A 22,043-nucleotide genomic window follows, 5' to 3' on the forward strand; every position below is an offset into this window, starting at 1 on the left:
GATTTGTCTTTTGATCTTGAATGACGTTCTTCAACAAGATTAATACAATGTGTTTTAAGATTTTGAAGCGTTTTAAATAATTATTTGTGTCTTTTTTATAGAATAATTTATCTTGTCTATAGAGTTATATGACTGCCTAAAATAGTCAAATGTAAGCCTTGAAAAAGGTTTAATATATACTGGACTTAACTAGCTTACAAGTGTAATCATTTAATTTAAGTAGTGTTAATGTCAAATCAAACTCAAGCTCGGCCTTATAAATAATCTTATAAACCATCAAACTTGAAGACGAGTATGAAAATTATATTTCTTTTATACTAATTAATTGAGTATAATTCTTACACTATAAACTATACTTTAGGATTATAATTTTTACATATCGTAACACAAGCAAATACTAGAACTAGGAAGGAAAACATATATACACAAACCCGAAAACAGTTGTCATCGTTGGGCCGTCACATCCATCTTTCGAGTCTGCGAATGAAACATTTCAGCTACATCTGCTGCCGTGCTACATTCCTCGGGGTTCCGATCTGTAACCAAGCGAATGAACCTAGGAAATCTTATTGAGATGCCACGCGACGGATGAACTAATCCTATCGCAGCCTGATGAACCGGTGATACGGTGAAGTCCGCACCTCTTATTTCCCAAATAAGTTCTGGAGAGAACCACATATCAGGCACCTCAGCTGTTTGATAGTAAGCTGGCTTTTTGGCTAAGATCCTATCCCCCGCATAGAACTCTTTCATCTGAGCTCAATAAAGAAAACCAAATAACTCTTTTAGCATAACTTACGAAGTTTAGGGTAACGTGAACAAGATGAAAACATGAAAACTTGAAACTTGTATGCACAGGGCAATGTTTTACTAGATATATTGCTCCAACTCTTCAATTTTCTCTAAGTACACCTGTCCAACGCATATCCAACATGGGTATAGGAATACAATCCACCAAATATATGGAAAAACTTGGATAAAAAAAATTTAAACGGACCCATGTCAGACGCAGATTAATACTCTAACACTTGCTTCCTAGTCTAAGTAACATAATATAGGTTAATAATGGTAGGATCCGTGGAAAGAAACAGGAAAAGTCATGTCTGGTTTCTTGAAGGGACTATCAAAAACAGTGATTTGAACAAGAAACAAGTACACTATTTAATAGTATTATGCCCATTACATCAAATCTCAGAGCCATTCTCACTTTTCTACCGTTAGAAAACTGAATCAAATGTACTCCAATAAGTTGCAAAACAGATGAGCTCATTGTTGCAATCTTAACTAAGCCTACATCGAAAAGATCTAAAGTTCAGAATAAAAATTATTTTCATATAAAACATAACCATGTGTAAGTTTAAGTTCAGTGCTTGAAAGATTTAACGCCATATCCTTGGTAACATGAAGAAAAAGTGCACTTTCTAAAATACAAACATCACCAACATCCCACTTTACCTCTTTGTAAAATGAATCAGAGAATCCAGACATAACACGACATACACTTTGAAAATCTTCAGTGTCTGGGTTGTAGCATGCCATGAGGAAGGGGCTGTACCTGCAAGAAACACGTAACATACATAAAAGCATGAATTAGAACAGAAAGGATTCACATTGAGAGCCTGTGGCAACGAAATTCAGTGTAATAAATATCACTTGATTTGATTTCAATCATCTATAACATTTTCTTAGATAATATATGAACATACTTCATAAAATGCAAATCACTCCTCTTTCACTTGAATTCAATTCTACATGCTTGCTATACATCGCAGCTGTTAAAACATCAGGTCTCTTAGATCACAGGCTATTTATCGAGTGATATAAAAGTTTACGTTTTCCAGTGTCACCAGGATCATTTCAGCACACCTAGGGTTTTGTAAGTTATTAGGTCAATGTTCAGATGATTCCAAGCGTCTCTAGGAGCTTATATTTATTTTCTTGATGCCTATCAGTCATTTACCTACTTACTAATTTGTTTTGCATATGCAATTCCATCCTAGTGAGTTTAGGAGGGGATGGTATTTGATCAATGGAACTCTATCTCTTTTTGCAGTTTCTTCTTCTCCTAGTAACTTCTAAGTGTCAACACTAAGCTACCCATGTAGGCCAAACAGCATTGTCAAGGATGCAAGGCAAAGACATAGGCCCGATCAAATGCAACAAAGGGTCCAAGGGGCTTTTTTCGACTAGTGCCAAGGCGCAAGGCATAGGCATGTCTGATCAAATGCAACTTGCCCAAAAGGTATGAGGTGCTTTTGTTGTCTAGAGCTAAACACAAAACTTAGGCATGCATCCGATCAAATGCACCTTGCCCAAAAGGATACAAGGTGCTTTTGTTGTCTAGTGATAAGATGTGCCTAGGTGCACACCTTGACAACACTTATCGCAGATGTGCACAACATCAAATATCTGTTGGGCATGTTACATATGCATATACATATACATAGGGTCATTCATTACCATCCCGCTTTTCTTCCATTGCCATGCCAAGCACCAATTGGGACTAAATCAAGGGAATCGCTTAATCCTTCCACATAGTCTCGCTTCACCTAAGAGAGAACACCAAGCAATCGGATTCAATATTTAGTTCTCTTCCTATTTCTGAGCAGTTAAATGATTAAAATGTTCAAGTAACCACAAAACCTTTAACCATGTATCACTACGTTTTGACAGAAGGTATCCAGCATCAATATCTAAGGCTTTAACCATAATTCCTTCACATGAGAACTGCAATGCATCTTCAAGAAAAGAGCTTATCTGAGTAAATGTGGCCTCACTGGTCAAACAAGCATCATCTGCTTCCACCTATTTAGCAAGAAATCATAAACAATACCAATCAGTCCTATGTTGCTCTGACTCATTTTTCTTGAAGTATCCATGTCTTGACATATATTGGTATATGTGAGGAGATATAACCTTTCAAGTACCCTCCAAATACATAAAAGAAATTTGAAATAAGTAAATAAATATACCTGTGCCAGACACAGGACAAATATCTGACATTGACATCCAAGCTAATAACTAAAAAATTGTATTCTGTAAACAAGGAAAGCAGAGAGGACTTACTATGATTTCTTTTGCATATTCAAAATAACCCAACTTCTCATCATGAAACAAATCCTTCAAACCTAAAGTTTTTTAGCATGAGAGAAAAGATCAAACTTACAACTCACAAGAGTTTGATAAGAGGGACTTTGAAATAAATTAACCTGAAAAAGAAAAAATTGTGGGAGGGGAAAGGCATACATTTCCTTCTTTGGCGTAGAGGAACACCTAGCAGCCTGTAATGGAAATTATATCATTTTTTTTTTAATTTTAATGAAATATAAGAAAACAGCAACAAAAATAAGAGGGACAACTATTTGTAATTTAAGATTTATTTCAGACACAGATTTACAGCTACATGAAGATCTACACTCTAGTCTTTGTTCCAGAAAAAAAATGCTTAACTATAACAATAGCCAGATTTTAGGTGATTGACATACAACAATTGATAAAATCGTATGACTTTCTGTATGTAACAGAAGTGAGTGAATACTTAGGTTACTAGCTATGTTACTCAGACTAAAATGTGAGTGTTGGATACAAGTATGCATCACACACAGGGATGTTCAATCTATTTAAGTTATTCTGTGTATTTGGAGGGTCCTTAGAGGGTTATATCCCAATACCCAGTCCAAATAAACATTGGGCATGAGTGTTGAACACGGATACTTAAGAAAAATGAAGAGTAGTAGTAACATAGGTTTCCAGAACTTATGCTTCAGTTGCTCATTATCTTTCCCCTTTAATAAAATTAATGGTAATACTGTCAACTAACTCTTCAGTTTTCTCACTTAAAACACAGAAGTAAATGCGGGGATAATATTTCAATTGCACTAACCAATCTCTATCACATCAGAAAGGAATCTACAAGCAGTGATAAAACTCTTATACTAATTGCTCATAAATCCCTATGTCACAGGGACACTCAATAGCATTTGCAAGGTCCTCTAGTGAAGGAATAAGCCAGAGCAGCATAAAGTCCATTTTAAATTATGCAGAGAGAGATATGGCACTCAAGTCATTTAATTTAAATGAAGTAGATTGAAAAGCAGTTGAAAGCACAAAATCTATACCACATCGGAGACGTGGCAACCTACTGGGGTAATTAGAAGTTCATTCAAAAGTTCTTTATCAACAAGGAAACTTGGTTGTGGTCAAGTGAATTCATCATGATGACAGAAATATAATGTGTTAAACGAATGCACACTTTGAAGCCAAAAAATCACTAGCTAAATTTCCATCATTTAATGAATTTCTATGTTACTCCAATTCTTCATCATTGCTGAAGTACCCATGTCCAACACCCTTATCTGATGCCTATCTAGACATAGGTATAGGAATATGACCCTTTAAGGATCCTCCAGATACATAAAAAAACTTGGATAAAATTGAACATACCAATGTAGGACAAATACCCATATCCAACATCCACACCCAAGTTCAAGTAACAGAGATGAATTTCTAGCATGCACTTCTGCAAATGCATGTTGTGAATGCAAGAGGCAGTGAGGAAAGATATAAACTGAGAATAAATATTCTATTCTTATTCAATATACTAATTCCTTGCAAAGTTTGATTCATTACTATTGCTCATGGGAAAGCTCCTGTTTTTTGGTTCATTCATAGAATCAGAAAACACTCCTGCTATAACTTGTCCTCAATTTTTTAGTCTATATATCTATATAGATATATGTCAATAAAAGAACCTCAGAACAATTCCAAGAGAGGGTTCAAGATATTTACTGCTGTCCATTAGCAAACATGATGTCAAACACAAATACGCAAATATTAACCTGCAAGTTACAATGATATTAGAAAGAAACCTCCAAATTTAACTTTAGGATACAGGAAATAAAAGTTGAACTTATAAGAGAAGATGAGTGAATGTGAAAACTCTATATTCAAAGGGCCCCTAACATCAGTTAGGAAAGCACAAGGGAAATAGGTATCTTTTATAACAATAAGTGAAACAGCTATGCAGATCCTTCAAGTCATAAGATTACTTTCAATTCGCTTCAATGCTTGATGCTTGCATCATCAAACTTCCACAAAAATAGTAAATCTAATCGTGTAATATTACAAAGTGAAAATAAAGTGAACCTTTATTTTGTCCACTGTGATCAAAGAATCTTTGCTTCCTCTTTCTCTTGAAGATAATTCTTGGAAGGACATCAGCTTCTGACCATTCTTCCTATCAATTGCAACTACCTGAAGCCACAACAATAAACAGAATTGGCAACACATAAGGGTATGTTCCATCTAACATATTCTACAGCTCAGTTAATTTTGCAAGAATAACCAAAAACAACAACAACAATAATAATAATAACAAAGAAGCAAATCTCAAAGAAGTAAAAGGCAAGTTGCCATTAGACAATCTCACCTCAGCATCCAATATGAAAGTCTGGGCAGCAGGCTTAGCAGATTCTTTAATTGTATTAATTAAATCTGGAAATCTTAATGTTGTTTCATCCCCATTTCGTGAAAAGACACGCACCGCTCCATTAGCCAATTTGTGAATCTGGACACGCTGACCATCATATCTGAAAATTACATGCACAGGAAAACCACTCAATCATACCCAACATATAATAAAACTAAGAGATGTGGAAGGAAAGTTAGAAAATTCCAAGACCTGCCTTCGCATCAGTTATCCAACTAATGTGATTCAAGAAAAAACTCAACCACGTTGAGTGAAACAAAAGAATATGGTGGCATACTAGGAAGGCATGAAAGCTTCACAGTTGTTTCTTGCAATATCCCAAAATAGCAAAGAATACAATTTTAAACTAGAGGAAATGTGCATGATCCACACGGAGAGGGAGAGAAAAGAGCTTACTTATATTCACATGTAAAAGCTTTGTTTTGAAAAAGCTTCAGTACTTCTGGAACCCCATTGGTAATTCTACAATCATGGAGAATAATACCACCCATAGGCAACAGCATTAGTACAATTTGATATACAAGAAAGATACAAAAGAGTGATATGTATACATACTTTGCAAGCATGGGTTTAATAGGTATTCCCGGAACCATTGACAAGGTTGATGATGAAAATGCAATACCTTCCTTCATTAGTGAAGGAACAAGCAAATCCTATCCACAAAGCATCATCAGCGTAAATGTACCAAAACAAACATATTCTATCTTATGCTGCTTCCAGAAGAATGGAGAGAAGGAAAGGAAACAAACTGGCATGTGAAATATGTTATAAAGCAAATGAAACAGACTCAAATTTAAAATTTATAAGAACAAAAAGATATCAAGAGCAAATTAACGCATATATAATTACATTAAAGAAAAGCTACCACACATATTATATATAAAAATCTCAAAAGTGGGTAAGGTAAATCAGGAACTTAAAAGAAATAGAAGAAAAACATAAAGTTGAAGAACTTTGATATAAAATGTATAGGCAGTTACCAAATTTGGAAGTACATTATATGCTTCGGTTACTGCTGTAGAAAGTTCCTGACAAGTAACCAAAAGATCAAATCACAAACAGAAACAAATAATCACTTGCACAGAAAACAAGCGATGTTGAAAATAGCATTATGCATGTAGATAAATCTAATAGATACCTTTGGTAGTAGGACCTAAACAAAAATTAGATCAAACTAACACAAACATCAAAATATTCACCACTTAACACCCCCCCTTTTTCTTTTTTTTCTTTTTTTCTTTTTTGGGGGGGGGTGGCGGCACCGGTGGGAGGTTAAAAGTTAATCCACTCATTGCTTTAATACTTCTTAACCATAATGGCATGATGTAAACATCAAGTCTTCATAAAGAGATCTACTATTTCATACTCTTCAAGAAAGAAAAAAAATTTATAGCTTATGGTTTGTATCAAACCTGGAGCTTTTCTTTTAGACAATCTGCTGTCCCTTCATGACAAAGAGCACGAGAGGAATTCATGACAACTGCTTGAGCCAATGCAGGAAGAACAGTTTTCATCATTGCTCCTATTCGCAAATTCCTGACCTGTGTGTGCCATAATTTCAAAACAGAAGACATTGCAGAGCAAGTCAATGCTTGTACACCAAATTAAGAACTGTGCCACAAGGAATCCTTCATTCACATTCATGAAGTCTACAACAAATGCACAAATTCAAAAATCTTAACATGCCTCCACGAAAATTTCCAAAAAATTTTATTATCGGGCACGTGAAGGTTGATAGCAATCAAGACAATGAGCAGTAAAAAATATCAGCACAAGATAGTGTTTGCCTTGATCACATCTACTACGACAGAAGCATCAATTGGGGGAATATTAATATGATAAGATCTTGTCAAATGTGCTAAACTCTAATATGATAATAAAGAAACTCACTATCCATGTTTCAGAAAAGATATCACCTATCAAAAAAAAACATTAACCTTCTGCTCTTTTCATACTGTTGGATACCAGATAATTACATAAATAAAATCAAGAATCACCTACATAAGATACATACAAGAAATATCATTTTTCAAATCTTACCAAAGTTCTCACTAGAAACTTCATCTCCTTCTCTCTACATGAACGTATAAGATTCACAATAAGGTTTTTCTTCCGCATGGTGCTGCCACTGCCTGTTTGTACACTGATAAATGCTATGTGAGGAAAATGGGAAAAAGAAAATATACATGACAAAGATTAAAATAATACAAAACAAAATGATACGCATATTTCTCAAATTTTAAAATCATACCAAATGGATACTAGTACATGGAAAAAATGAACTGAGTTTCTCTTATTCGGAAATAAGAAATAAAGAGAACCTATATCAAAGGCTTGTTTTAGTCCAAGAATCTATAGGCACAATCGTATGCTTCTGGCACTCAAGTGACATGAATAACTATTCAAACCATTAGATATTTTATAGCAAAATATAGAACATGAGATCACTGGGGACACAATCTTTTGTCTTATCATCAACGAAGTGGTAATAACATTCTGCTTCTAATCTATCAAGTAAATGAGAAATCAGTTCTTAATCTTATGAAGAAAGAAATATTTTACAAGTTCTCAGTGAATTTCTTACCAGCAAAACCTAGGCATTAACCAATTACTTCGAGTTCTAAGAACTGCAAATTATTATGACACTCATACTTTCCTACATCTCTGGAAACAGATCAGTATCTAGTAATGGATTCAATATTTCAATAATTTTATAATCATGTGTTCCTGCAGGATCAATACTGGGCTGATCATACCTTATCTTCCGAAGCACAGAATATACATCCCTAATTAATAGTGGTCGTGGAGGAGCAAGTAAAGTTTGGGTTTGTCGGCATGCTTGTGCAACATCACCTTAGACCAAAAATAGGCGGTAAGAAGATGCCAAAAGTTATGGATGAAAAAGACTAACAGAAAATGGAAATTTCTGAATGGAATTATCTGCTTCTACCAAGATCACCCATGTCATTGTACATATCCCTTATTTTTGAACGGTTAGTCCCACAAGCTTCTTCCAGTGCAGATGTAACCAAACTACCGCCAATATTCAATTCCTGCATCATTACTACAGCATGAATGCATCTTTTCCTTTTCAGCTAATCTCTATTAATATTCTGTTTCTTATTTGTTAAGCAACCTCAATATACAATCTAAAGGGGAAATTATCTTTTACGGAATAGAGAGTAAGAATCAACTACTGCATGAAACAACAAAAGGAAGATACAGACAGGAGAACTGGCAAAGTGGACTAACAATATTTTCATGATCAGCGGCGATTTTGTTGGTGCACAGATACACAGCAGGAAGCACATCCTCAGGGGATAAGGCCAGCAAACTGGTTGAAAGAAGATGTCAAGGAAAAAGGGCTGGCATTCAGTTATAAGTAAAGCAATGCAAGCTTTGATTTCACAACCAAGAGATATACACAAAATAATAAGATACAATCTTACCAACCTCCTAAACATATTGCAAAGCATGGAAGTAGCTTTGATCTTTCCCCTTTGACTGCCAACAAGGTCAAAAGTCCGTGCAAGATGGACATATGGAGCAGGCTGGTCAGACCTCCAGCATGCTGCACAGACATCTCAGTAGGAGTTTTAAAATTTTGTGAGTAAGCTGAGATTCTGAGAAGTTCTATGAACTTTCCCCAAAAAGAAAGAGACACCAAAGATGCAACAGGAATATAACTCAAAGAAAAATGCCTAACATTTAAAAACAATAAAATAACTTCTAAATAGATGCTACCATACTACAGAATTAGAAGAATTTCAAGATATAGTATTAAGAAAATGGCAAATGAAAACAACTTCTTGACACTAACCATGCTCAATGGGTTTATATTTATCAGGAGGCAATGATACAAGAGTTACGTCAACATTTTCCACTGGTTGTCCTTGCAAAGATGAATCCGGAGTAGATCTTGACTCCTCCAGTGCATTTTCATTCTTGCTAACAGGGCAATCATTACTACAGCTCCAGACCTGAGCTGATTTGCTGGAAAATACCATATTTTCCGTATTCCCATCATGGTTCACTTCAGGATTACCATAATATGTATCCAGTGCCCTGTTGATATCTCCTTGGGTCTTCTCAAGTAAGGTGGCCACATAATTTCTTGACGATTCATTGCCATTTATTATCTGAATAAACTGATCTATTTTCTCTGTATATGATTTAGTCAAGTCACCAGGCAATGTGATTTCATCCTTAGGGCATTCCTCAATTTTCAAGCCAGTCCCACCACCTTTAGAGTCATCAACCAAAACTTTACCAAAGAAGCTAGTTATCATAGGTTGCTTTGACCCGCTAGATTCCAGTTTTGAGTTGCTTTTTACTTTCTTATTTGACTTGTTCTCAGTACTTTTCTTCCTTTTACCGGGAGATATGTTACTCCGAACTGAAAGTTTAAAATTAGAAGGCTTGCTGGCTTGACTTAAATGACTGATTAAACCTTCATGCCTGCTACTTCTAAAAGGCCCTGAATTCAAAGATGAGACAGAGTTGTCAGATGAACCTGCCTGAGCAGCAGAGGCAGAATCAGAAGTTCTAAAAGCAGAGATTTGCTCGTATAACTCATTTTCATGTTCATAAAAATTAGAAACTGCTTCAACAACATTCCATCTTGAGCTGCTGATCAAATTTAATTTCTGGTCCCTGGTCACCCATCTGGGCAAAGAGTCACCTAATTCCTCAATGATTCTCTCTCTTTCCTCCTCATTCGGTATAGCTGAATCTTGTAAATCAGGTTTCTGCACAGGAGATGAATCATTCAAAGTAATATCTGCATTTTTACTCTCAACAGATTTCATTTCCAATATATTTTGCTTTCTCTCCATGTCCTTGTCCTCATTCAAGTCAGGACTAGCATCCATTTCAACTTTTTCTACACCCCCATAGTTGCCGCGATGAAAACCCATCAGGAAGTCCTTTTTATTTGCCATTTCATCAACCAGACCAGCAAAGTGCCTTCTCAGCTTATCAGCATGCTTACTGTCAAGCTTCTCAATGTCCATGCCAACAGTAGGAATAACCTTCTTTGGTTTCAAAAACTTCACATATTCTCTAAGCTCATCATAATTAGAATGCTCACTGTAAGGGACTAGATGTATCTCGATTGAATCTTTTGACCTCACTACAAATTTATTCCGTTTAATTTCATAAGTCCACCCAGTCGGCACAAAGCCAACAATCTTCTCATACCCTTTTTCCTCCATAATCTCTTTCATTCTCACAAAATTCGGCCGAAAATACGGCCACGTCTCGCCTAATACATTCCAACCAACGACATGAACATTACTCTCACTCTCATCTACCGTGAAAACTTTATCACCCCCATACCCCAAAACATTTAAAATCTCCATTTTCCTCCCATCAACAAATATCTTCCTCTTACATCGCCTCGCGACCTCAACCAAAATCTTCTCTTTTCCAACAACATAAGTGGCAACAAGAAACAAAACCTTTTTTTCTTTAAATTCCTTTCCTATCCTATCTACCACACTAACTACATAATCAACCGATTCTTCTTGAGAAGGAAATACGAATTTTGGATTACAATAAGTAGTATCTAAAAAAATCGCATCACAACCAACAAAGTCATTCAAATAACTATTCAACTTCATCGAATTACAATAACGACAATCACCCGTGTGAACATACCTTTCAAAGCTCCCGTTTTTTGTGGGAACTTTGAATAGGAATTGGACAGCACCGGGGCAATGATTGGCGTCAACGAGAATGACCTCGCAGCCATCTACCACAACGGGGTCGTTTAGAGGTAAAGGGAAGACGAAATGAGGCGGGATTTTAAGGGTTTGGATGAGGAGGAGGGAAGTGAGGTGGGAACAAAAGATGATGCCTTTGGACCAGGAAGGGGAGAGGCCGGAGTAGTGGTCGGAGTGGAAGTGGGAGAGGAAGTAGGCGGCGGAGAAGGTGGTGGTGGTGGAGTGGCGGAAGGAGTCGACAAGGAATCGGGTATTGGGTATGAGTTTAGAGGGAGGGAAAGAGGAGGGAATAGAGGGAAAAGAAAGGGTGGAATCGGAGGAGTCTATGGCAGTGAGATAAAGTTGGGTGGAGTCTAACGCAAGTGTTTTGGTGGCGGTGGCCGTCCCTTGAGATGACATTGGCAGCATTTGGTGCGGAGGAGAAGGGAGAGTTTTCACGAGAGGTTGATTTGGGGGGTTTTCGAGAGTGTAGCGGTTGCGGATGGGTGAGTTTTTTCCCGCCTGCGCGCCGTAGGCTTGTCCATGGGCTGGACAGCATTCAGCCCGACAGACCCGTCCGTAAACAGTTTTGTCATTCGAGCCCCTTGGTTTCGAATTAAAATAGAAGGGAAAGTATCATTAAACTATTTACTTGCATCTATTTTGATTATTCAAATAATTATATTTTTATTTAGTGATTAATATCTTTGAAATTAAATATTTTAGTTATTCTCACCTTAATTGTTATTAGAGTGATAGAAAGTTATTGTTAGGTGAGTGATGAGAAGTTGAATTGGGTTTTTTTTATTGATCTAATAAAAATTTTAACTATTTATTGTTTATACATTCTATTAATTTAATTTAAATATAAATAATTTAATAAGTTTAGCCCTCAGTGTTTACAAAATTTATCATTTTTGTTCAAATTTTAAAAAAACTCAATAAATCTAGCCCTCAACATTTTTAAGATGACAAATTTTAACTTTTAAAAATTTATCCTAAACTATTAATTACTTGGTTTCTTTTATCAATCGATATGAAGCAATCTGAGTTGTACTCTAAAAGCCTTATGTATATAAATAAGAGGTTATAACTTTTGAGGCAAAATGAGCTGATAATTAGTGAGTGGTATTAGTAGTGCAAACTTCAGACTATCATTAAGATAGTTCTAATACTTACCTTATTTGATTTGACAATTTAAAGAAGAAAATCTTTGGACCTGATTATGCATTATTTTATTAAAGATATTATGGTCCATCTATGGAAAACTAATCCTTGGCATTTGAAATTTAGATTGGATTCAAGTGAATCAAATTATCCTTTGAAACATGGAAAACTAATGAAGATTATGTAGTTCTTTTGTAAATAAGATATTCAATTGATTATACTTTGATTATTGTGATTGTAGTAAATATTTTCAAGGAGTTACATTGTATTAGATTTTATGTTAGCAAGCCAAATTGAATATATGTTATAAGGCTTGTCTACGTTTTGTAAGAAAGTTTACTGAGAGCACTTGAATTTGTTCATTGAGGAACTATTTTTGTGAGAGAGTCCAAAGTTTGTATTGTAAACATTGTTGAGAGTGTTTACTGCCCAAGTTCTAAAAAAAAGGATTTGGAGGTAAGAGTTCTAGTCTTTTAAGTATAAAAGTGAAGTCTCTATATTTGAAAAGTGATAGAGTGTGAGTCACTTATTATATTGTTAACTAAGGATAGTGGAATTTCTCATTGAGCTAGGCTCTGCAGACGTAGAGAAATCGAATTGCGTAAACAAATCATTAGTGTTATTTGGTTTTTTGTTTACACAGTTTTGCAGTGTCAAGATGTAATGGCCATTACAATCTAGCACTTCCATTACACTTGTTGTGTTAAGAAAATAAGCAACTTAATTTAGCAATAATTGGTATTAGAGTAGACACTTAACATATCTAGTGGTGAATCTTGATGCTATTTTTTTTGCTTAAAATGGAAGGTTAGTCGATTACTCATTCCCCTGTGCTTGAGAATGACAATTATCCCTACTTGAAAGCTAAAATGAAAGCCTACATTAAGTCTGACAATGAAAACGTATAGAGATCTGTACTTACTAACTAGTAAACTCCTACTATTGATACTAATATTGGGAAGGTTCCTAAGCTTGAGGTTCAATAGACTTTGTAACATCCCATACTCGACCCGGTTGTCGGGCCTGAGCTACGAGATGCCATAATCAACGATTTAATAAATTCAAAACATCATGGAACATAAAATCATTAAAATACATAAATAATTAACATTTAAGTACATAATGTATTACACAATCATTTTTAGGTCCTACATGAACTTAAGAGAGCTCTTTTGTTAACCTGAGCTTGAATTAGGATCAAATTGTAAAGTTTTAAAAATTTAGAGTTGATGTCGCAACCTTACATCATCCACATCGTGAAGTTGCCAACACAGTAAGTCACTTTGTGATTTCAAGCATATCGACGTCAAAACGTCACTCACTGTCAGCATTATGTTGCGACATTGGACAATCGTGGTCGTGACGTAAACCTTGTTTTGGCCAAAAAATACTATTAGATTCCAATTCAAGGAATGCAAAGCTACCTAGATTTATTCTTAACATCTTATACCGTTAAAACCAAGTTAAAACAATATCATTTCATTATAACAAGCCGCCCAACGAATTTCAACTAAGTTCAACTCAAACATGACCTCAGTATATTCAAAACCAATTCATGTATATATTTTTGTTGGCTTATAACTCATGACTACATCCCAGTAGAGCCTATTCCGTGTTTGTTTAAACCATGTAGGATCTATAGCTTCCCTGGTGGACTATGTATATCTCATTATCTAAGGAGCCTCTTCATCTTTTCATCCTAACTGGGGTTGAGATATTTCCCTAGCCCTATTCATCATCACCTTTGGTGAACTCTCTTACTATCCCGGTAGTCTATGTCCCTCAGACCTACCAAGCTCATTCATTCTTGTGACTTATCGTCCCAATCAAAATCAAGAACTCTACTTAAATTCATTGGCATCCCTCTTGGGCTACAAACTTTCAAATTGTGACCCCTATGTTTTACGTCCTAGCTAAATTCCCTGAGTTTACTGTCCTAATGGATTACCCCATGTTTACTGTCCTGGCTAACTGACCTATGTTTACTATCCTGGCGGACTATCCCTTATTTACTGTCTCGGCAGACTACCTCGTGTTTATTGTCCCGACTGGCTACCCCGTGTTTATTGTCCCAACAAACTATCTTGTGTTTACTGTTCTGACGGACTATCCTGTGTTTATTGTCTCGATGGACAATCTCGTGTTTACTGTCTCTATGGACTACCTCGTGTTTATTGTCCCAACGGACTATACTGGTTGTCATAGCTGAGCTATGATCTTACACGTTAAACCTTTTTTTAAGGTGTCGCATCGTAGGACCTTATCGTTGACACGGTGTCACCCCATAGAGCCTATTGACCGCCATTGTAGTGTTACTCTATAGAACCTAATAACTGTTGTCATGGTGTTGTCCCGAATGACCTATTTCATATTTTACCTTGATGCTTGAACACTGAAATGTCCCCCTACAAGGCCTAGAGTTTTGCACATCACAACTTGCACTCAGCAACACCGTATGGCGGTATCTAACAAAAATTCTCATTCCTAAGTCCTAACTTCATCTATCACGTCAATATTTTCCGCTACACTATGCATACATTACTCAAACATATCATACAATTTATCATTAAACAAATATCACTCCAGAATATCTATTAGTATTTATCATAAAACAATCAGCAGTCAACTAGCAATAGCTCATACAACATCATTTATCATCCAAAGGCAAGGTACATAAGTTCACATTGTTCCTTATTCTTGTCAACTTGGCTTATCTAAATCCCAAAGCCTCATTTGTCCTAATAGCTAAGCATGACAACCATTTATCGGTTAAACTATAGGTGTTAAACCCTTAAAACTCAAAATCCATCATTATACAGAAGCTTTTAGAAGTTCTTACTTTACTTCTTCCTTCAATCCACGAGTACAGAGAGGTAAAAAAAGTTTACCATTTACTAGTTCCTTAATTTCTATACTACCAGACTTTAATGTATCCGACTGCTATGATATGCAAATATTCCTTCAACTACATCCACTTATTCTTTAGAGTGACTGAAGAAGATGATGTTATGGAGAGAAAAATGTGTAAACAAAATTGAGAAATCCGTCACCACACACCTCTCTCTCTATATATATATATATTCCTATGGCACGATCTTCACTGATCGTTACAACCATTCATCCTTAATCATTTTGTCTTCTACTATCGAACCAGCCAGATCCATCATGACCAAACTAGGATTGCTATCCAACTAATGGTATTTCGGCCACTAAGATTTCTAAATTTCTTAGCGAGGTTTGACAATTTGATCCTTTCAATTTAATTCTAACTTTTCCTAGATTTTGGGTGAATAAGATACTCGAGTGTTACAATGTAATTGAATGGACTAAACATATTTCTCCAAAGTTATTTTACACTTATAAATGTTTGAAAAAACGTGACATTGATATTTGTGAAATTCGCTCAGGTGATAACCCAACAAATTTGTTTATAAAAGCATTGTCAACTTCAAATTTCTAACATGTACATAACATAGGGATAGGAATGCGTCGTCTTAAAGACATTAAATAATTATTTACTTTTGAAGGGGAAACCTTCTATGAATATTATCCTATTTTTTCTTCACTAATTTTTTTTATCATTTTGGTTTTTTCTTAACAAAATTTTAACGAGTTATATTCATAATGAATAGTCATCTAATTAGAAGTGTATAAGATTATACACTTAGACATTATTTGCATGAAATGGACGATTATATACTTAGACATTTATGAGATTCATGTATATTAATGGTACATGAATTGTGCAAATTCATTATGCATAATCATGTATTGACTTATTAAATGTATCTACCTATTAAGGGTGTTCAAATGATCAGTTTGGTTAATACCCGAATAGAATTATCTAAAATGTAAAAGTCTTTAACTGTTAACCGAACATAAGTTTTTTTCAAATACATTAATTGAGCTGAAATATTTCAGTTAATTCCTGTTGATTAACCAAACTAACCAAAATTTATATGTTTTTATCTTCTGGTTAAAATAAGTATAAAACATACAAAAAAAAAACATTGCTAATGTTCATTTTCTTTTATTCAATAGTTCAAAACACTTTAAATGGAGGTGAAAAGAACATATAAGACATTAGAAATACTATATAAGTCTTGAAAGTTAACAACAAAACACTACATAAGTCTTGCAAACAACAAATATTTCGGTTAATTGGTTAATTCAGTTAATTATCCGGTTTCAAACCGAATTAACCAATAACCAAAATTTCAAAAATTCATTAACCGACCTCCGATCAAACTAAATTCGACTACTGACCAATTAATCGAATTAGATCAATTCAGTAAATTAACTTAATTTTAACCGAATTATGAATACCCGTATCACCTGTATATTGAAAGTTAGAAGTCTTATACAGGACCCTTTCTGTAGCCTCTTAGTGAGGTGCAATGCCTTTGTCTTTGTTGCTTTTTAACAACTCTCACGCGTCAAGGGCTTATTTTCATTTCTCTTGCATGACGATATGTGATGTTTTGCTTAAAAGAAGATATAATAAATTATTAACAACTTGAAAAACTAAAATTGCCCGAGAATATATTTGTTTTGATATTCTTTACTTTATTTTTTATTTATAAAACTTTCATATTTTCATAATTCATTTATAATATATTTAGAATAAATTAATAGCAATTTTTATATTTAATATATATTTTTATAATTCTCTATAATTTCTAAATTTTCTACAATACATTCATATTTTTCATAATATATTTATAATACTCTATAATATTTTTAATTTTTCTAATATTTTAATTTTTATATTTTTATTGCTATAATATTCCAATATTTTTATCTAAATATTTTAAAAAATAATTAAATCTGTATAAAATAATTAAAAAATCAATTAAACAATCTTAAAATAACTAAAAATAATAATTAAACCTTAATATAAAATTTTTTTTCACATCAAACATAATGTGAATCATAATGTTAGTATTTTTCCCATCAATTGTCACTTTAGTCGTTACGACTTCGACCAAAATCATTATTTCAAAATTAAATCAATTTAATTGAATTTAGGATTTAAATGAGTAAATTAAGTTAATTTATTTTTAAATATTTTATAAGAACTGTTTTAACATTTAAGCTTAAAATAAATTTTTAAAAATCATATAGAATTCGAACATAAAATTACAAAATTCTCAATATTTTAAACTTAAGTTTTTTTTTACTAAAATATTATGAAAATAATATTATTATTTACCAAAATATTATGATTTGAACAATAACTTGAAAATTTATATCCAATTCATCATTGTTGGTGGTGATTTGAGAGTTTTGATAGAGAATATTGATCTTATTTGATCTGTTATTTTAGAATTCTAAATCGGCACCATTTATGATAATTTATTATTATATTTATTAATATATTATTCATTTTATATTATTTTGATAAATAAATTTAAACATATATTATTTAAGTAAAGAATTTAGTTTTTATATATTTAGATGAAAAAAAACTCTTGCAGTACGTTTAGTTCACTGTAATGAAATAAGACTGTAATTGAATAGAGTTGTAATCAGTAATTCAACTGTTTGGTTGAATGGAATGGAATAGAACTGTAATAGTATTATTGTGTTTAGTTGAATGGAATGGTGTTGTAATAGCATAAGGTAAAAAACTAAAAAACCAGAATACTCTTACACCATGTTTGGTTGGGTGTATTAGCATAGCCAATACACCCCTAATCGGTGGGTCCCGCTTAATCCCTGTATTGCTATTACAGGTCTAATACACTACTGATCTAATCCCCAAAATCTACCGTTTTCTAATCCCTTCCTTGAGCTCAGATTAGGTGCTGCTTCAATTTTGGTCCATGTTTAACCCTCCCGATTCATGCTTCTGTTTTACCCAAAACACGTTCTGTTTTCCTTCTACCTTTGGGCGATAGAAATCAGAGACAGAACAGGGTGAAAAATGGGCTCATGTTATTGCCCTAATCTCAACCCCCGAAAAAACCAAATAAAAAACCAAACCAAAACTGAGAAACAAAAGACTTTGTCAAATGATGACGTGACCATCATCCATTCATCCCCCATTCCAGATCCCCACTACTTCATCACCCCTCCTAACTCATCGCTCAATTTCTTCTTCTTCTTCTTTTCAAATTTTTTACAAAATTCTCCCAATTCTACATCTGGGTTTTTGTTTTTGAAAGATGGGTATGGGTATCTATTATAATGGGGGAATCATGAATCAATTTTGAGATTCCGTGAGTGGTGGGAATTTGGGTTTTTTTTTCTCTGCTTAGTTTATATAAATTTTTTTAGAAGTGATAAATTGATCATCAATAAAGAAACAATAATTAATAGTTTAATACTAATAATTAAAAAAAAATGGGGAATGTGAATGGAAGAGAAGATGGGAATAATAGCCCATCAGGGATTGAAGAAGAAGAAACAAGGGCTAACAGTGCTCTTGAAGCTATGGCGGCACCTATGGGTCACTCACCTCCACACAGTCCCACATCAACACATTCTCCTCTCATGTTTACTCCTCAGGTACTCAATTACTTTTATTTTCTTACATTTTTCTGCTTGGGATTTTGATTTCGTGGAATATGATTTGATTTTCTTGCATGGGAATCTGGTTTCGAACGCATAATATCAAGATAAAAGAATGATTATGAAAGTGAATTTTTAATTAGTAGTTCATTTGTTTATTGGTTCATAGCTACTAGCAAAACTGTTTTTCCCAATTAATGCGAAGTATCTGTAAATTTTCAATAAATATTGTGAGTTTCTATTTAAAACAATGTAAAGAAAAAAGAAAACTTATAAATGGATCAATGTGTTGTAAATTTAGAGGCTTCAAGATTTTCTTGTAAGTAATGAATCAAAGCTCTTACATTGTAGAATGAGTTTGATTTTGATTCATCATTTTCGCTTAAACTTGAGTATTAAACTTAGAGGTTTAAAAATTTTCATGTAAATAATGAATCAAAGCTCTTACATTGTAGAATGAGTTTGATTTTGATTCATCATTTTCGCTTAAACTTGAATATTTAACTTAGAGGTTTCAAGATTTTCATGTAAACAAGGAATCAAAGCTCTTACATTGTAGAATGAGTTTGATTTTGATTCATCATTTTCGCTTAAACTTGAGTATTTAACTTAGAGGTTTCAAGATTTTTATGTAAATAATTAATCAAAGCTCTTACATTGTAGCAGGAGTTTGTTTTTGATCTGTAATTTTCGCATAAACTCGAGTATTTAACTTAGTGGTTGGTGCCTGATTCAATGAAATTAAAGTTCGCACAATTTGCAAAAAATTATAGTTTAGAAACTATTTTGTATATAGAGTTTTCATTTTTAAGAATACATAGTTTAAATCTTGAGTTTTGGCTTTTTATGTTTCTTCAAGATTCAATGAAATTGGAAAGTCACAAATGAAAATTGGAGACTATTATGTAATAGGGATTCAAGCCTAGTTTGTATTTAATTCCTTTGATAAATTCATGTTTTTTTTTTCGTGTTGCAATTTTGGTGGAAAGTCTTAGTGTGATCCCTTTGTTTATTGGTTAGTTATAATGCTTGTTTCATTTAACTTTGGCAAGAATTTATGTGTATACAAAGGGCCTCGGGTAGAGAGGAAACTTATTATGTGGAAATTGTATGGGTTTAATGTAAATGGCCGTAAAATTTGGTCACCTGATCGAGAATGCTACTGTCTATGCTATCTATGGCAGAAAATGGTATTCATTGATGCATGACGTGTTAATTTTCCTGCTATAGCTTTAAAACTTGTGGTGCATTATGGATAAAATTAACCTAATCTATAGGTTGTCTTCAATGCAGCCTTTATGGGCAGTTTAGGCAGTTCTTAATTTTTTTTTATGTCTTCCATGTCTGTGTTAAATTTAAGCCTAACCCCATACACGTTGCATGGGATAATTGGAAGACAAGGTTCTCGATATAAGAATACTTCCCTATGTTTTTTTTATATCGAAAGAAAAATAGTTAGCTCTTTATGAACTGCGACATTTAACACGTGTTTGCTATCTTAATCAGAATCCCTTTGCAGAGATGTGGAAAAGACTTCACTATTATGAAAGTGTTACCATCAGGTGTTTACCAGTATAGGTTCATTGTCGATGGACAATGGAGGTATGCCCCTGACTTGCCATGGGCTCAAGACGGCACAGGCAATGCTAACAACATTTTGGACTTGCAGGTAAATTTATTGTCTTTATCTTGGTATGGTATTCGTAGTTTTAGGATTTCCAACTATTTGTTTTCATTGAATACGAGAGATTTCGCTAAGGAGCCACCACTCGTCCCTCTTCACGTACAACTTCCACTCCTTAATCTACCTGCATCATATGATTCATGTATGTTGAGTGCATTCGTTCAGTCCCTATATTGTGAGCCAAAAATTGGAGGTTATGCTATTTCACTGCTGCTGCTGTTGGCGCTGCTAACTATGAATTCTATTTTTATCTTGAAAACAGGTTGTGGTGGTTGATCCAGAGGCGTATACCTATGACGATGAGGTGCTAAAGAAAGCTGAAGCTATGGGCAAGCCAGGTCTTGTGGAGATATATGCCAAAGAAGACAGTTTCATCTTTACAGTTGAATCCACTGGTGCGATCAAAGCTTCTCAGTTGGTTATTAATGCTATAGAAATCTTGAAACAGAAGCTGGATGTAGTTCGCCTGTCTGAGGATACTGTGGAAGCTGATGATCAGTTTGGTGAACTAGGTGCCCATATGCAAGGAGGATGATCTGCTTGTAATTAAGAACTAGCCATTGACATTTGTAGGTTTCAGAAAAGGCGTGTTTACATCTAACTAACTACCTTTTGTTTAAAACTCTTGAGATATTTTGGGTAGAACAGACTACTTGTTTTCCTCGATGAAAATTGTCAGCTATATGCCATCTGTTTTAAACTTAAAAGCCAGCAAAGCATGGACTGGCAAATCTTACTTGTTTTGAACCGATACAGTTGAAACTAAATTTTACTTAATTTATGTAAATCTTGGCGGTCCAAGAATTCTCTTATCAACTTAAACATGAAACAAGCCAAAATAATACAATGACACGTTTAATAATCGTCTTCCTTGGCACGTATGTTTGGAACTCGGATTGAGTGTTTATGCAGATTATAATTCTCAAGTTATATTTTGATTTTAGTAAATTCATATAAGAACATTTTATTATTAAGAATTTTATGAAATCATATATCATTATTAAATTATATTTAATATTAATTATTTTAAATTGTATAAATTCATATAAGAAAATTTATTATCAAGAATTTTATGAAATTATATATTATTATTAAATTATATGTAATAATAATTATTTTAAATTATACAAATTCATATAAGATAATTTATTAGTTATAATTATTTTAAATTTTATTAAATCATATATTTTAATTAAAATATATTTAATATTAATTATTTCAAATTATCTTTTATAGTATCATATATTATGATTTGAGTAAATTCATATAAGAATATTAATTATTAAGAATTTTATTAAATTATATATTTTAATTATAATATATTTAATAATAATTATGTTAATTTATATTTTATAGTATCATATATTATGATTTGAGTAAATTCATATAAGAATATTGATTATTAAGAATTTTATTAAATTATATATTTTAATTAAAATATATTTAATAATAATTATGTTTAAATATGATTAAATTATTTATTATTAAT

At 33.4% G+C, this 22,043-nt stretch overlaps 2 protein-coding genes across 5 annotated transcripts; one reads left to right on the plus strand and one right to left on the minus strand.

The window, feature by feature from the left end:
• Nucleotides 1–295: 295 nt before the first annotated feature.
• LOC107912765 (DNA ligase 6) lies at nt 296–11,774 on the minus strand. Of its 4 annotated transcripts, XM_041081372.1 has the most exons (19): nt 9,309–11,766; nt 8,942–9,059; nt 8,741–8,822; nt 8,439–8,541; nt 8,245–8,341; nt 7,529–7,631; nt 6,901–7,029; nt 6,469–6,516; nt 6,044–6,141; nt 5,885–5,950; nt 5,429–5,588; nt 5,146–5,253; nt 4,789–4,838; nt 3,247–3,281; nt 3,067–3,128; nt 2,644–2,805; nt 2,461–2,549; nt 1,456–1,555; nt 296–753 (listed from the first exon to the last, which is right to left on the minus strand). In XM_041081372.1, exons 1-19 carry the CDS (start codon nt 11,617–11,619, stop codon nt 445–447), a joined length of 4,230 nt encoding a protein of 1,409 aa, XP_040937306.1. In that variant the 5' UTR covers nt 11,620–11,766; the 3' UTR covers nt 296–444. The 4 variants fall into 4 exon arrangements, 3 of the variants coding, with proteins under 3 accessions (XP_040937306.1, XP_040937307.1, XP_040937308.1); XM_041081373.1 differs by lacking the exons at nt 296–753; nt 1,456–1,555; nt 2,461–2,549 and having other exon boundaries at nt 3,210–3,281; nt 9,309–11,773; XM_041081374.1 differs by lacking the exons at nt 296–753; nt 1,456–1,555; nt 2,461–2,549; nt 4,789–4,838 and having other exon boundaries at nt 9,309–11,773.
• A 6,928-nt stretch (nt 11,775–18,702) lies between these two features.
• On the plus strand, nt 18,703–21,301 carry LOC121209983 (SNF1-related protein kinase regulatory subunit beta-2-like). Its single transcript, XM_041082041.1, has 4 exons — nt 18,703–18,867; nt 20,231–20,271; nt 20,377–20,539; nt 20,817–21,301. The coding sequence occupies exons 1-4, from the start codon at nt 18,703–18,705 to the stop codon at nt 21,087–21,089; spliced, it is 642 nt and encodes a 213-aa protein (XP_040937975.1). The 3' UTR covers nt 21,090–21,301.
• Nucleotides 21,302–22,043: the final 742 nt, after the last annotated feature.

This window comes from Gossypium hirsutum, chromosome A11 (genome assembly GCF_007990345.1).
Source record: "Gossypium hirsutum isolate 1008001.06 chromosome A11, Gossypium_hirsutum_v2.1, whole genome shotgun sequence".
NCBI classification, from domain to species: Eukaryota; Viridiplantae; Streptophyta; class Magnoliopsida; order Malvales; family Malvaceae; genus Gossypium; species Gossypium hirsutum.